Source organism: Marmota marmota, unplaced genomic scaffold (genome assembly GCF_001458135.2).
Source record: "Marmota marmota marmota unplaced genomic scaffold, marMar, whole genome shotgun sequence".
NCBI lineage: Eukaryota > Metazoa > Chordata > Mammalia > Rodentia > Sciuridae > Marmota > Marmota marmota.
In genome coordinates, this window is record NW_025999942.1 from 12,814,688 (window position 1) to 12,829,697 (window position 15,010).

Here is a 15,010-nt window from a genome sequence, read left to right on the forward strand (position 1 = left end):
TTTTGTGGTTCTGGGGCACCCAGGGCCTTGCCTTGATAGACAAGTGCTCTACTCTGAGCTACATCCTCAGCCCCAGTTCCAATATTCTGGACCAGAATTCCCCTTGTTGTTCAACTTAGCAACTTAGAAGTAGAACGTAGTTCTAAAAAAAATGTAGTTCATCAATATAGTGCTTTGGCACAGTTGGTGAGGCCAGGTTACTATCTGGCTAGGCTGTTCTCTTTTCCTGGGGACTCTGTGTCTGGTTCCCTGCTGATTCATGGAGCCTGCTTGTTAGGAGAGTTGAGCTTCCTGTCAGTGTGGGCATAGTCCACAGGGATACCACATAGCATCCCCAACCTGCAACCCCAGATGCTCCCAAGGCAGAGGCTTTGTGCTGACATGACACCACAAGTCATGGGCTCCACATTGCACAGCTTCACTTCATATACAAAATTATTAAAAACACTGTATAATCACCTTCGGGCTCAGTGTTTAAGGTCTTCATGAAACATAAATGAATTTTGTGGTTAGCATTGGGTCTCATCCCCAAGAAAGCTCAACATTTGTCTGCAAAGATCTTGAAATCTTTTTTTTTTTTTTTTTCAATCTGAAATCCAAAGCACTTTTGGCCCAGGCATTTTGGAAATGGGATTCTCAACCCATATTTGGTCTACATACCAAACCCTGTAATATCTATTTTTGATACATTATTTTAATAAGCATATACATTATTTTATGCAACCAGATTTGAAAAGTTTTGATAAATTATCCAGTTTCTTAAAGACTAAATAAAAACGGACCCAAGAAGAAATAGAGAGCTTACATAGTTCTCAGGGCTGTTAACAGTGAAGCCAGGAGGAAAGTGGCTTTTCAAGGGGCAGTAGAAGCCAAGTGGCTCCAGTGGAGAAGTCCCCACATGTTCTGGAAGTGAACTCTCCTGTATCCAGGGAGGTTCCTGTAGAGAATAGAAAGGGGTGCACTTTTAAGTCTCACTTACAGAAGTAGTAACATTGGTACTAACACCAAACCAAAAAAATAGGAGGAATTCATATTTTAGGCCAATCTGTTGTCAGTATCAACTGAACAAAGATTTAGCAGGCTGAATTCAGTAATATATTAAAGAATCAGAATGCTAATGGAATTCTTCATCCAGGGATACATGTCTGCTTAACATTACAAATATCAGGAAATCAACGTGAAGCATCATCATATCTGATTGAAAAAAATGTAGTTCACCAATATAAGTGCAGAATAAAGTATTTGATAAAAATTTGACACTGTAAATTCAGAAGAAATGTTTGACAAAATGTATCCTCAGTCATGCTATAAAATTATTTTGTCTTAAGATTTGTAAGGCAGTGCAAAAAGATGTAAGAAGAAGGTTCTTTCTCAATTTAGTAAATAGTATTGTACAAAATTCACAAAGGGAAACCCTGAGAGTGTCTCTGAGAGCAGGAACCTCCCAAGGCAGCAGCTGTCACAGGTGGAGCCGCAGTGCACAGCACGGTTAGGGAGGAGAGGAAACGAGAGGCGTGAAATCAGGAAGAAGTGGAGGTTACAGATGGTATGATTTGTCCAAAAGCTAAACCACTGGCTTAGTAAGATCTGAGACATTGCAAGTGCCATATATAAAAACAATATAAAGTAAGTGTGTCACAGCACACTAGCAATAAGTGATTTGAAAAGGACCCCATGAAAGATCTGAAAGAGCTTCAAAAGTGCTGTTAGTAATTTCAAGCCTGATAAAAGACATCAGAGACCCTGTGTGCTTTTTTGAGAGATGACAAAGATATACATAAATGGACAGAAATATGTGGAAGGATCAGGGATGCTCAGTCCCAGTCAACATCTAAGCAAGTGTGTTTTGGGATGGGGTGCAGAGGTGAGCTCACACAGACTTGTGCAGAGGTGGAGTCCCAGTACCCGGTCTGCATTACCTTTTCCCATTCTGCACACGTGTGAAGAAAGGATGGCTCTTCTGTAACACAGGGTCGTGTGAGCACGGGAGGGTTCCTGTCTCACAACCTGAGAACGAAGTATGTACACAATGCTGGGTGCGAGCTCGGTAGCAGGTTTATTAGAAGCAAGGCCAGCTCCCACAGCATGGGAGGGTCCCCAAGGGCACTGTGGGACCCTCTGTCCAGGAGTCTTCTGTCCAGGAGTCTTTATACTGCTTTGATGAGGAATTAACCTTTGACTGGAGAGTTCACTTGACTGTTGTCTTCCTATGACTCAATTCAGAGTGTGCAATTTTAACTTCTTATTCCCACAGTGGGATGGTGTAATGTGTTTGTTAACTTGAATGTGTCTTGTTCTCATTCTTTAAAACAGAAGAATTGCCTAGGTTCAAAGCAGCTCCTTGGCATTGACCAATGTTGAGGTCATCAAGAAACCTGGGGGAACAGCAAGAAATGTGGGTTCCAAGCACGAGTAGAGTCTTCCAGTTAGGAGCCCAAACAAAATAGAACCCAAGCCATCAGCTGTAGCCTAGGGTTTGAATCTGGGGTGGTGGGACCCCATTCTCTGAGGTCCAGATTTCTATTTGCCTATGTGTCTCCTGCCTTACTTTGAGAAATGGAGCTTTGAACATTTAACCACTTGAAAGAGTTAGACCAGTAATTCACAGCTTATAGGGTAAGTTCAAGATGGGTTGGAGAATTCAGTGCAAAAGTCAAACCATAAACATCTGAGATGATGGTGTGTACTTTGTAAGGACCTGAGGAAGGAAAGCTTTCCTGCATAGAACCCAAATGCACTCACCACAAGAGCGAGGTCAATATATTTGATCACATTAGAACTAAATGCACTGACTCATCAGAAGACTCTAGGCACTGTGGAAAGATGGGAAGACGTTCACATCATAGCAGTGGTCAGATCTCAGGCATTCATTATACAGAGAAGCTGAAAGTGAAGGGAAGAGGACACTGCTACTGGGCATGGAGTGGAAACTGTGGACTGACACCCAGGATGAGTACACACTGGTGGCTAACAGGAGTGGCCCAGGCTTCAGAGGAGCTGCCAACATGCTCAGATCAGGAGGAGCTGGGCTCTGCCAGGGCCTTGCCCAGAGCTCATGCCCTGCATGGTCCTGGGGAGACTCTTCCTGGTCATTGACAGGGGGTGCAGTGTCCCCAGGGAGGAGCCTATGCAGGAACCTGTCAGAGAGTCCCCACCTGGAACAGCCCTATGCAGCAGGGGAGGGGGCTGTGTCACACACTGTGGTCCCTTGTGCTGAGGATGATAGGGCTTCTCCAGGGCATGAGCTAGTGTGGCCTGCAGAGGGTCTGTCCTTAGTTGTCCAGCCAGATGTCTTTCTCCAGGTGGCTTCCTGCCCTGGACAGAGTCCCTGACCTGTGTTCCTCCCTTCTGTACCCAGAGCCCAAGGTGGTGTTTGCCAAAGAGCAGCTGGCACACAGCGAGGTGAAGACCGAGGCAGGGGCTAGCGCCACTCTGAGCTGCGAGGTGGCCCAGGCCCAGACCGAGGTGACATGGTACAAGGATGGGAAGAAGCTGAGCCAGAGCTCCCAGGTGCACGTGGAGGCCTCTGGCTGCAGGCGGCAGCTGGTGGTGCAGCAGGCAGGCAAGGCGGACGCTGGGGAGTACAGCTGCGAGGCAGGGGGCCAGAAGGTCTCCTTCCGCCTGGACGTCACAGGTGGGTGACATCCTGCCAGGGCTGGTCAGGACGGATGCTTGCCTGACCAATTGGGGCAATCAATATTTACCTGCAGGGCTCTCTGGCCTTGTGCATGTTGGGGCCCTTGAGGGACCCCTTCCTGGAGCTTCCAGGTGCTGGAAAGTCTTGGGTCAGATCACCTAGCCATTTCCGCACATTTCTGGGTCTCCTGTCCAGGTTCCTGTACCTGTCCACCACAACCCTATCATAATTCCTGTGATTGAGGCTGGGGCACAGGAGGTGCAGGAAGCTGTTAGGGCCCAGAGTTGGTGGAAATAACTCCTCCCCAGCTGGAGTCTCTCTCCATGCTAAGGCTCCCTGCATGCTGGGATTCCAGCCTGGCTGTCAGAAGTCTTGGCCCCAATGTCCTCTGCAGATCCTGGCTCTTGTCTCGATCCTGGGGGTCCTGACAGTCCAGCTCTTCTGAGGTGGGCACTGTGGGATGGCACCCTGCCCGCTGCACCTCAGTCTCATTCGCAGCCCCCTTCCCTTTCCTCCACAGCCCCACCCACCCATATGGTCCTCTCTGCACTCTGTGGGCTTGGCATCTATTGAGCACACAGTACCTCTGTCAGAAAGGCTGGCAGGAGTGTCCCTGCAGGCTGACACCCTCCCAAAGACTGCCAACAGTGTTGATGCAGAGCATCCCACACTAGACTTCTCACTGTGGCAGTCTCTGACCTTGACTGTGCTCCTGACCACTCGCAGCCAGTGCTCTATCCAAGTGCTCCAAGGGCAGGATGGGAGGGCCTTCTTGGCCTCCCTGGCCTCCACTGGCCCTCTCCCTTCTGGGGCTCTCTCTGTGTCTCCCAGTACCTACCTGTCAGTCTCTGCTCTTGGGGTTCTGACACCCACACAGTTTCTTTGGGCTGCCTTTGAGGATGCCACCCTCCCTGCAGGTGGGGGAGGCCTGATCTGGACTGCTAGCTGCCCTTTCTCCCTGTGGTATCTGTTTGTGGGTGGATTTCTCTCTGAAGGGCAGGACCTTGGGTACAGAGCTGGTGGCCCCCAACCTGGTAGCAACTCCTTCTGGCCATCCTGTATGACCCTGGGGACCCTAAATGGTGGCCCTTAGGTGCTGGCCCAACAGAGGCAGTGGTTAGGGCTAGTGTGGAGAGTCCTACACCTTCATGTCAACTGACCTCCCCCAGAGCCAGCACCTGAGTCCCAAGCCCTGGAGAGATCTGGCCGCAGGGAGCCTCTGGTGATCAGGGAACATGAGGACATCGTCCTGACAGCCACGCTGGCCACACCCTCTGTGGCGGCAGTGACTTGGCTCAAGGATGGTGTGGAGATTCGGCGCAGCAAGCGGCACCAGGCCACCAGCCTGGGGGACAGGCACACCCTGACAGTCAGAGGAGCCCAGGTGCTTGACAGTGCAGTCTACAGTTGCCGGGTAGGCACGGAGAGTCAGGACTTCCCAGTGCAGGTGGAAGGTGAGCTCCTCCAGGACCACTGGGCCTGCTGCACCCACCTGGTACAGCCACCCATAGCAGAGCCCCGTGGAGCTCGGGGTACACAAGGTAGCTGACGGACATCCCCTTGTGCTTGCAGAGGTGGTTGCCAAGTTCTCTAGGCCTCTGGAGTCCATCACGGGGGATCTGGGTGGCACGGTGACCCTGGCCTGTGAGCTGAGCCCACCACAGGCGGAGGTGCTGTGGTACTGTGGGAGCACGCAGCTGCGGGCGGGCAAGCGCTTCCAGATGGCCGCTGAGGGCACTCTCCGCTTGCTCACGGTGTCGGGCCTGCGTGAGGAAGACGCAGGAGAGTATGTGTGTGAGAGCCGTGATGACCGCACCAGCGCCCAGCTCAGTGTCCGTGGTATGCTAGGTGGGGTGGGGGGTGTAAGCTGGGGATGGTAAGGGGATGGGACAGTGGGCCACCTTCCAGCAACTTCCCTGAGAAGGTGTGCAAGGGGTGGAGATCTTCACAGAGACACTCCTACCTCCTCAAGCAGACCTTCCCTTGCAGTGCCCCGTGTGGTCAAGTTCACATCTGGGCTGAGCGCTGTGGTTGCAGAGGAGGGCTGCGAGGCCACCTTCCAGTGTGTGGTGTCCCCCAGCGATGCAGTGGTCATGTGGCACCGGGACGGCATCCAGCTGCAGCCCAGTGAGAAGTTCCTCATATCGCAGAGTGGTGCCAGCCGCAGCCTGACCATCTCTAGTGTGGCAATGGAGGATGCAGGCCAGGTCACAGTGGAGTCTGAGGGTGCCGCCTCTTCAGCTGCCCTCCGGGTCAGAGGTGAGCTTGGGAAAGGGACCTGTGGGGCAAGCAGCTCCCTGCCACAGACTCCCTTGCAGGCTGGTTCCAAGGAGCTGTATTGTTCCTGCAGCCAGCTAGTCTGGCTGACCTCAGGGGACACAGAACCTGTCCACCAGGAGGTGGAGGTGACTTGGGTAACATGAGGAGCTGGGCGCCTTCTCCCTAGAAGGAAAGATACCATCCTGCAGATGCATCTGGTGGGGAAGGGCCAACCGAGGTTGAGGCACTCAAGGGAGACTTCCTGGAGGAGTCGGGGCCCAGCTGATCTGGTGATGGGAAGGTGAAGGGAGTGAGGCTGGCAGCTGGTAGAGGCAGAGGCAGGAGACGGGGAAAGCTTTGAGAGCCAGAACTTCACCTGAAATAAAGTGGGAGTCATGGCAGGTTCCTAAGTGGGGGAGTGATGGGGACAAATGCACTGGGGCACTCACAGAGCAGCCTGGGGTGGGGAAGCCTTCTGGAGTCTGCTTTTCATTCTTTTACACAAGCACATGTTCTTGGTTGTAGTAAAGTGCAGGGATTCTAGTGGCTCCGATGGGCACCACCCATTTGCTGGAGACCAGACACTGCTGGCCTTGGGCCACACTGGTAGTTCCAGGCACTAGGGCATGGCACGGTTGTTCTAAGCTAGGAGGCTGGGCAACGTAGGGACCTGGTGGGGGCAGTGCGGCCATCTGGGCTATGGGTGGGCTGGCCCTGGGTGTCTAGGATGACCTTGGCTCTTGCGCCATCCCAGAGGCCCCCGTGCTGTTCAAGAAGAAGCTGGAGCCGAAGACCGTGGAGGAGCGGACCTCTGTGACGCTGGAGGTGGAGCTGACGCGTCCGTGGCCCGAGGTGAAGTGGACCCGGAACGCTGCAGTCCTGGTGCCGGGGGAGAATGTGGAGATCCAGGCGGAGGGCACATGCCACCGCCTGGTACTGCGCAGTGTGGGCTTCACCGACCGCGGCTTTTTTGGCTGTGAGACACCAGACGACAAGACGCAGGCCAAGCTCACTGTGGAAAGTGAGTGGCGCTGTGCTGGCTGGGGCCTGGGGCGTCGGGAGGGGCGGGGCGCCACCTTATCCCGAGGGGCAGGTCCTGGGGTGTGGGCCTCTGGCCGCTGGCCTCTGCTCACCTCTGGCATCTCCTGGGGAAGCTGGCTGTGCCTACACTGGGGTCCCAATGCTAGCTGGTGGAAGGGCAGGGCTCTGGCTACTGCGGACCACTAGCGCCTCTCCTGCATCTCCACAGTGCGCCAGGTCCGGTTGGTTCGGGGCTTACAGGCAGTGGAGGCCAGAGAACAGGGCACAGCTACTATGGAGGTGGAGCTGTCGCATGCTGAAGTGGAGGGTACCTGGACACGCGACGGACTGCGACTGCAGCCAGGGCCTAGGTGCCATGTGGCTGTGCACGGGGCCACGCACATTCTCACACTCTTGGAGCTGCAGCCACAGGACAGTGGGCTAGTGGCCTTCAAGGCAGAGGGCGTGCACACGTCTGCCCAGCTGATGGTCACTGGTGAGTGGGTGGAGGTAGCAGGACCTACTCCAGAGAGGCCTGCCTCCTTCCCCAAGGTGGCCTGGGAGGCAATGGGGACATTGAGGACCAGGATGTATGACTTGAGACAGCCAGAACTCCCTATCACCCGCCTGGGAAGCACCTTCTAGACCATTGATCACCTTCCTCCTATCTTCCCAGAACTGCCTGTGAGCTTCAGCCGCCCACTGCAGGACATGGTGGCTACCCAGAAAGAGAAGGTGACCCTGGAGTGTGAGCTGTCCCGTCCCAACGTTGATGTGCGCTGGCTGAAGGTGCTTCTCTCCCACTCCTTTATGCCCTCCCTGCCTCTCACCAGTGGCAGCTGCCCTCCACCAGTGCCTGACCAGGCCTCTTGGTTCCACAGGATGGTGTGGAGCTACGGTCAGGCAAGACCATGGGCATAGTGGCCCAGGGTACCTGCAGAAGCCTCATCATCTACCGGTGTGAGATGGGGGACCAGGGCATCTATGTGTGTGACACTGGTGAAGCTCAGAGCTCTGCTTCTCTGAAGGTGCAAGGTGAGGCTTGGACAGGTGGAAAAGGCAGGGCCTAGGGTTGTGAGTGCCTCCTTGTGCACCTGCAGCCTGCAGCCAGGTGCTTGGCTGCCTGTGCCCTTAGCTCTCAGCAAACTGGAGCCCTGGGTGGGAGCACCAGGATGGCCACTGTACCTGCAGGCATGGCTGGGTCTTGCTCCCTCCTCAGGCCGCAGTGTCCAGATTGTGCGGCCCCTGGAGGACGTGGAGGTGATGGAGAAGGAAGGTGCCAGTTTCTCCTGTGAAGTCTCCCATGACGAGGTGCCTGGCCAGTGGTTCCGAGAGGGGATTAAGTTGCGGCCCAGTGACACTGTGCGTATTCGCCAGGAAGGTGCGTGTGGGGCAGGCTGGCTGCAGGTGGGGTGGACCCGCCCCCAGGCTGCTCCCTTCATTCCAGGGCTGGGGGCTTTTGTCCCTAGGAAAGACATACACTCTCATCTACCGGAGGGTCCTGGCAGAAGATGCAGGGGAGATCAAATTTGTAGCAGAAAATGCAGAATCGCGAGCCCACCTCCGAGTGAAAGGTGAGTGGAGTGTGGAGGGGAGGGACTGGGGTGTGGGGGTGTATGGGGTATGTGATAGCCCCGCCATCCCAGACCAGACCGCTTGCTGGGACTGGGACAGTAGTGGTCAGGAGGAGGAACAGGAGTGTCACATCTTTTCACAGGAAAATGTGGTCGCAGAGGGAGGAGCAACCTAGGGGGTGTGAGGACTCAGGGTCTCAGTGAACTCTCCCTCCTTGGGTTGCAGCCATCACTGGAGAGGAGGGTGTGCACTCCAGCAGGTGGCAATGCAGCCTGCCAGGGCAGGAGAGGTGGGAGGGTCTGAGGTTGTGGGTGGGGGTAAGCGCAGGGTGGGGGCATGTGGGATGGGGCTTGGGCACTGGGACTGTGGTGTGTGGAGCTGGACATGCACATTCAGGGTACACATCAGCTGTGATGTGTGAGGCATGGTGGGGGGCACGATCACGGTGCCAGTGGTCTGTGGCACACAGCTGGTCCTAGACCAGCCTGGATGGGGACAATCTGGCCCCTGCTGCCTCAGGTGTAAGTGCACAGGCTGTTGGGGGCAGCATCCAGTCCTTCAGCAGCCCTGCTGGGGGAGCCTGTTGCCAAAGTGCTCATGGTTGGGCCCTGAACCCACTGGCTACACCCCGCAGAGTTGCCAGTGACCCTCCTCCGCCCGCTGAGGGACAAGATTGCCATGGAGAAGCACCGCGGAGTGCTCGAGTGCCAGGTGTCCAGGGCCAGTGCACAGGTGCGGTGGTTTAAGGGTGGCAAGGAGCTGCAGCCTGGATCCAAGTATGAGATGGTCAGCGATGGCCTCTACCGCAAGCTGGTCATCAATGACGTGCAGCCAGAGGACGAGGACTCTTACACATGCGATGCTGGAGATGTCAAGACCAGTGCCCAGTTCTTTGTAGAAGGTGTGTTCCAGGCCAGCGGCAGCTCTCAGGTTCTTGGGGGTGGCTGTGGTTCCCAAGATATGTGCTGGAAGTCCTGGAGGTGGCCCGACTGGGGACATCCAGGCAGCTGGATGTGGACACAGGAAGTTGTGGGTGCAGAGGGAGGAGCAACCTAGGGGGTGTGAAGACTTGGGGTGTCAGCGCACTGTGGGGAAGGTTTGTGTTCAGGAAGGACCTCAGAGCCTGCGGGGGTGGACAGGTCCAGCCTCCAGGTCCACCGTGACTACCTCCTCTCCCACAGAGCAGTCCATCACCATCATACGGGGCCTGCAGGATGTGACCGTGATGGAGCCTGCTCCTGCCTGGTTCGAGTGTGAGACTTCCATTCCCTCAGTGAGGCCACCCAAGTGGCTTCTGGGCAAGACTGTGCTGCAGGCGGGGGCGAACGTGGGCCTGGAGCAGGAGGGCACAGTGCACCGGCTGACCCTGCGGAGGACCTGCTCCACTATGACTGGGCCTGTGCACTTCACCATTGGCAAGTCCCGCTCCTCTGCCCGCCTGGTTGTCTCAGGTGAGCTGAGGTGGGCACGGCTCAGGCCTCCAGTGGGCCTGGCTCAGGTGGTGGGTAGTTATGGCCTGGGCTCACAAGGTGGGGGTGTGTGGGGATACACAGGACAAGGTGGGCAGGATGTATGTAAGGGCTGGGCACACCATGGTGCTTGTGGTACCTGGGCCCGGGGTGGCGGGTGGACACAGCTCAGTGATTTGTTGGGGGAAGGATCAGGGCATGGGAGATTTTGGCTGGAGCTGGTGCAGGGTTGGGAACCAGTGGTCAGAGGCCTGCAGAGCAGGGTGGAAGCGCTGGGGCAGGGCAGGGCAGGATGTGTGGGGCCAGGGCATGCATGGGTAGGTGTGTGGGGTGCAGGGTATCTTGGGGACAGGGAGGGGTGTGTGGAGCAGAGTGGGGCAGGAGAGGAGGGGCAGGTCATGATGTGCAGGGCAGAACGTGGACTCAGTGGTGTGGGTAGAAGACTACAGAAGAATATAGCTCAGACCCAGGGCACCCAGTCCTGTGGCCCCACAGCCCTGCCTTATTCGCTGTAGACATCCCGGTGGTGCTGACCCGGCCACTGGAGCCCAAGGCCGGGCGTGAGCTGCAGTCAGTGGTCCTGTCCTGTGACTTCAGGCCGGCCCCTAAGGCCGTGCAGTGGTATAAGGAGGACACACCGCTGGCCCCGTCAGACAAATACAAGATGACGCTGGAGGGCCAGATGGCAGAGCTGCGCATTCTCCGGCTCACCCCTGCTGATGCTGGCACCTACCGGTGCCAGGCAGGCAATGCTCAGAGCAGTGCTGAGGTCACTGTGGAAGGTAGGACATGAGGTGGGCAGGCCATGGGAGGGCCTGGGGTGGGCTGTTGCCATGGGCAGCACTAAGGCCCGGTGTGTGCCTTCTAGCTCGGGACGTGGCAGTGACTCAGCCGCTGCAGGATGCTGAGGCCACCGAGGAGGAGCGGGTGTGCCTCTCATGTGAGCTGTCCCGCGAGGATGAGGAGGTGGAGTGGTCGCTCAACGGCACACCCCTGTACAACGACAGCTTCCACGAGATCAGCCACGAGGGCCGCCGCCACACACTGGTGCTGAAGAGCGTCCGGCGGGCTGATGCAGGCACCGTGCGCGCCAGCTCCCCCAAGGTGTCCACTACTGCCTGCCTGGTTGTCCGAGGTGAGCTGTGCTTGTGGGGTCTGCGGGTCCCCTCTGTTCATGGACAGGTACCAGGCTTCCCTCACCAGCCCCATCTTCCCTGCAGCCAAGCCAGTGGTGTTCCTGAAAGCACTGGACGATGTGTCCGTGGAGGAGTGTGGCACGCTGGCCCTGCAGTGCGAAGTGTCAGACCCCGAGGCCCGTGTGGTTTGGCGCAAAGATGGCGTGGAACTTGGTCCCAGCAACAAGTATGACTTCCTGCACACGGCGGGCACACGGGGCCTCGTGGTGCATGACCTGAGCCACGAGGATGCTGGCCTGTACACCTGCCATGTGGGCAGTGAGGAGACCCGGGCCCGGGTCAGCGTGCATGGTGCGTGGCCAAGGGCTGGCCAAGGTGGGGTGTGGGAAGGGTCGGCACATGGTGGTCTTTCTGCATCCCAAGAGGCCCATGCTGCTCTCCAAGACCCCGGGGCTGCTTTGCAGAGCTGGGAGAAGTCGGGAGCTCCCACAGTGGCTGGTGCTTGCGGAGGTCCTGTGAGGTCCCAGAGTGGACAGGCAGGGGGATGGGAGACTCTCTGGACATGCCTGGGGGCTGAGGTGGGCAGAGACATTGCTTTGTGCTGCAGGAGCAGGTTTCTGAGCAGAAACCAAGAATTCAGGGTCCGAGCAGGGCCTGCCTAGGAAGGGCTCCCTGGCCAAGGGCAAAGCCTGGTCATGCAGTGAGGGCAGCTGCACACAGATGACATGCACTTCCCTTCTTAAGGAGCCAGACCCAACCCTGGACCCTGAACTCTTGGATCTTTTGAGTGCATCCTTTTCAGCCAGGGTTGGGTTCCAACTGCAAGGCCAGCACCCCCTATCCAGGTTCAGCGTCTGGTCATCCGGAACTCAGTCCCTAACATATTCTGTTTCCATGGTGTGTGGTTGGCAGGCCCACTAGTTACTGATCTTGTGGCTGCTGGCCCAGGTTAGCCTTGGTGGTTTCTGATGAGACAGGAAAGGAGAGGGGGGTGGAGTGTTTGTCACAGAGTGGGGCTCACGCTGTCTGAAGGCTCTTCTCCTGAGGCTCCTGTCCTTTTTCCCTTGGGGTTTGTGAGTGGTGGGAAATGTGGGTGGTCCTTGCTTCCCCTTCTTTGGAGCTCATAGCCACTGGCTACACAGGCACCAGGACATGGCCAGCCCCAGGCCAAGGGTGCATCATGATTTGGTGATCATGCCCTGCATGGGTCCTGGGCCTGGGGGCAGGGGGCCAGCCCACCTGCTGGGGCTAGCCCTGCCTGGGGTCTTGCATGGGCAGTGCTGCTGGTGTCTGGCTCTGGCCTGAGGAGTCTTTGTGGCTTGCAGACCTGCACGTAGGCATCACCAAGAGGCTGAAGACAATGGAGGTGCTGGAGGGGGACAGCTGCAGCTTCGAGTGCGTCCTGTCCCACGAGAGTGCAGGCGACCTGGCCATGTGGACTGTTGGTGGGAAGACAGTGGGCAGCTCTGGCCACTTCCGGGCAGCACGCCAGGGCCGCAAATATACCCTGACCATCCAAGAAGCTGCGCTCAGCGATGCTGGGGAAGTGGTCTTCTCTGTGCGGGGTCTCACCTCTAAGGCCTCACTTGTCGTAAAAGGTGAGTGTGATGAACCCAGCTGGGGACTTGTCACCAGAGGCCCCCAGGCTGCTGAGCCTGAGACCCTCTCCAGGTGGCCAGGAGTGGTTGAGGGACTGACCCCAGCCCTCAGTGAGCTTTCCTTTAAAGGATGTGGGGGCATAGAGGCACCTGTTGGATCTGGGAGAGATTCTGGCCCTCTGAGGGGGTCACTCTGAGCGAGTGTCCCTGGGCCAGGCCCAGGGTTCGGGTCTTAATCTGACTGCTCCCCTGGCTGGGGTTCCCAATGCACATGGCTCACCCTACCATCCCGCAACTCTTGAGCCAGGGCCACAGGGTCTATGCTTGGCTGGGAGGTTCCCAGATGTCTGGGCCTGTGCTCTTGGTGTACATGCCTGGTGCACACTGCGGGCTCAGTGTTGAGTTTCAGGAGTGGCCTGAGCACTGCTGTGCTGGGTGCTTTCACCTGGTGGCCAGGGCTCCTGGCAAGTCAGTGTTGGAGGCTCCTGGGGCCTAGGGTCCAAGCTCTGTGGTGTTGGTCTTGAGATGGATGCTCCCAATGCCCACCCCTGCCCCTGCCTCTGGCTGAGCATGTCTGTGCTTCCTGGGTAGACACCTTTGCTCCCTTCAGAGAGGCCAGTGGACATCACGAAGCCCCTAGAAGACCAGCAGGCCACGCTGGGGGAGGATGTGGTGCTCACTTGTGAGCTGTCGAGGGCAGGCACTCCTGTGCGCTGGCTGAAGGATGGGAAGGCCATCCGTGAGAGTCAGAAGTACAAGCTGCTCCGCGAAGGCACGCAGGCTGTGCTGGTCGTCCATGGAGCCTCTCTCAAGGACTCTGGCACATACACGTGTGAGACGGATGCTTCCAAGAGCACAGCCAGACTCCGTGTGGATGGTGAGTGCCCACACGGCCCCACAGCAGCTCTCCCTTGGCATGCCCAGGACCCCTGCCTCAGAGCAGGGGAGGTCTCTCTCTCAGGGCTCTGCTTCCACGGCCGGCCGGAGGGACAAGGCTGGCTTGGGATGTATGCAAGCTTTACACTCACCTCTTCTGTCTTCTGTCCCAGAAAAGGCCAACAGGTTTACAGAGGAGCTGGTTGACCTGCAGGTGGAGGAGAAGGGCACGGCTGTGTTCGAGTGCAAGACGGAGCTCCCAGCATCCACCGTCACGTGGCGCAAGGGCCTCAAAGAGCTGCGGGCCTCGGGGAAGCACATGTTGAGCCAGGAGGGCTTGGCCCTGCGGCTCACCATCCGCACCCTGGAGAAGACGGACAGTGACACCTACACCTGTGACATTGGGCAGGCCCAGTCCCAGGCCCAGCTCCTGGTGCAAGGTGAGTGGCTGGTGCAGCCACAGTGCTCACGTGTGCCCTGGCTTTCAGCACCTCGGGGGCTCAGGTGGGCCTTATTGAAACTGACCCTAGAGGCTCTGCTTGGCCTGCCCAGCCTCTCCATCTCTGAGGTAGAGGGGATGAGCTGGGGGCCTCTGGGGTGCTCCCTGTGCCTTTCAGTGGGTGAGTCGATGGCTTCTTCCCCTGGAGCCATCCTTGCCTGCTCCACGTTCCTCCAGGGCTCAGGCGCACTCTGCTCTGGGCCTGCACACCTTTTTTCCTCTCCCTGCCCACCAGAAGGGCAACCTGACCCAGATGCTGACAGCAGGGAGCCCAGGTGTTCCCAGGGTGGAGCTGTTAGTGTGTCTGTGACAGTAGATGTCCAAACAGGTGGAGGGAGATTCTCCAAAGAATAATGATGTCACTCGGAAGAGTGGAGCGTTGCAGGGCTATGGTAAACTAAACGTGTGCCAGGGAAGCTAAGGCCAGGGGAAGGCTTTAGGGCACAGCAGGGAGATAGCCAGGTCCAGAGTTGGTGGCCTTGGAGACCCCATGCAGGTGCTGGTTTCTGCGTAGGTGGAGGCCACTGCTGTGCAGGTGTTCTGTCAGAGGTCTGGTTTGCAGTGCTGTGGTCTGAAGGAACAGAGCGACTTCTGCTCCTGAGCTGCTGGGTGTGAGGTGTAGGACTGGGAGGTGTTGAGAATGTGCCCATCTGAGATGGGCAGGCGGAGCCTTCCCTGGGGAAACTTCCACCTCTGGTTTTGCCAGGGTCTCAAGGAGCGTTCCTCCTGGATAATGGCCTTTCACAGTGGTTGTGAGGGCTTGTTTGCATCTGGTGTACTGGGTGAGAGCCACCATTTTTCTTGCTTTGCAGACAGGTAAATTGGAACTAAAAGGGTCTGTGGTGGCCTGGGGTTGCAGGATGTACCACCAGCATCAGGACAAGTGCGTCCCAGCCCTCCTGACCATCCTTCACCTGGCCCTGGCATCTTGGGCTGGCATC

At 57.1% G+C, this 15,010-nt stretch overlaps 1 protein-coding gene across 39 annotated transcripts in view; it reads left to right on the forward strand.

The window, feature by feature from the left end:
• Nucleotides 1-15,010, forward strand: part of Obscn (obscurin, cytoskeletal calmodulin and titin-interacting RhoGEF) — a 138,633-nt gene that overhangs the window by 56,538 nt on the left and 67,085 nt on the right. For 37 of the 39 annotated variants that reach the window (XR_007346945.1, XM_048801358.1, XM_048801391.1 and 34 more), the window contains 18 exons: nt 3,359-3,634; nt 4,807-5,091; nt 5,210-5,476; nt 5,627-5,896; nt 6,651-6,917; nt 7,146-7,412; nt 7,593-7,705; nt 7,798-7,951; nt 8,136-8,297; nt 8,386-8,490; nt 9,126-9,392; nt 9,673-9,942; nt 10,476-10,742; nt 10,829-11,095; nt 11,181-11,447; nt 12,422-12,694; nt 13,305-13,571; nt 13,744-14,010. Coding sequence is in view for 38 of the 39 variants with exons in the window: in XM_048801358.1 (XP_048657315.1) it covers nt 3,359-3,634; nt 4,807-5,091; nt 5,210-5,476; nt 5,627-5,896; nt 6,651-6,917; nt 7,146-7,412; nt 7,593-7,705; nt 7,798-7,951; nt 8,136-8,297; nt 8,386-8,490; nt 9,126-9,392; nt 9,673-9,942; nt 10,476-10,742; nt 10,829-11,095; nt 11,181-11,447; nt 12,422-12,694; nt 13,305-13,571; nt 13,744-14,010 (4,311 nt within the window). In the remaining variant the exon portion in view is untranslated. The remainder of the gene's footprint in view (nt 1-3,358; nt 3,635-4,806; nt 5,092-5,209; nt 5,477-5,626; nt 5,897-6,650; nt 6,918-7,145; nt 7,413-7,592; nt 7,706-7,797; nt 7,952-8,135; nt 8,298-8,385; nt 8,491-9,125; nt 9,393-9,672; nt 9,943-10,475; nt 10,743-10,828; nt 11,096-11,180; nt 11,448-12,421; nt 12,695-13,304; nt 13,572-13,743; nt 14,011-15,010) is intronic. The other 2 variants (XM_048801385.1, XM_048801389.1) reach the window with 1 other exon arrangement.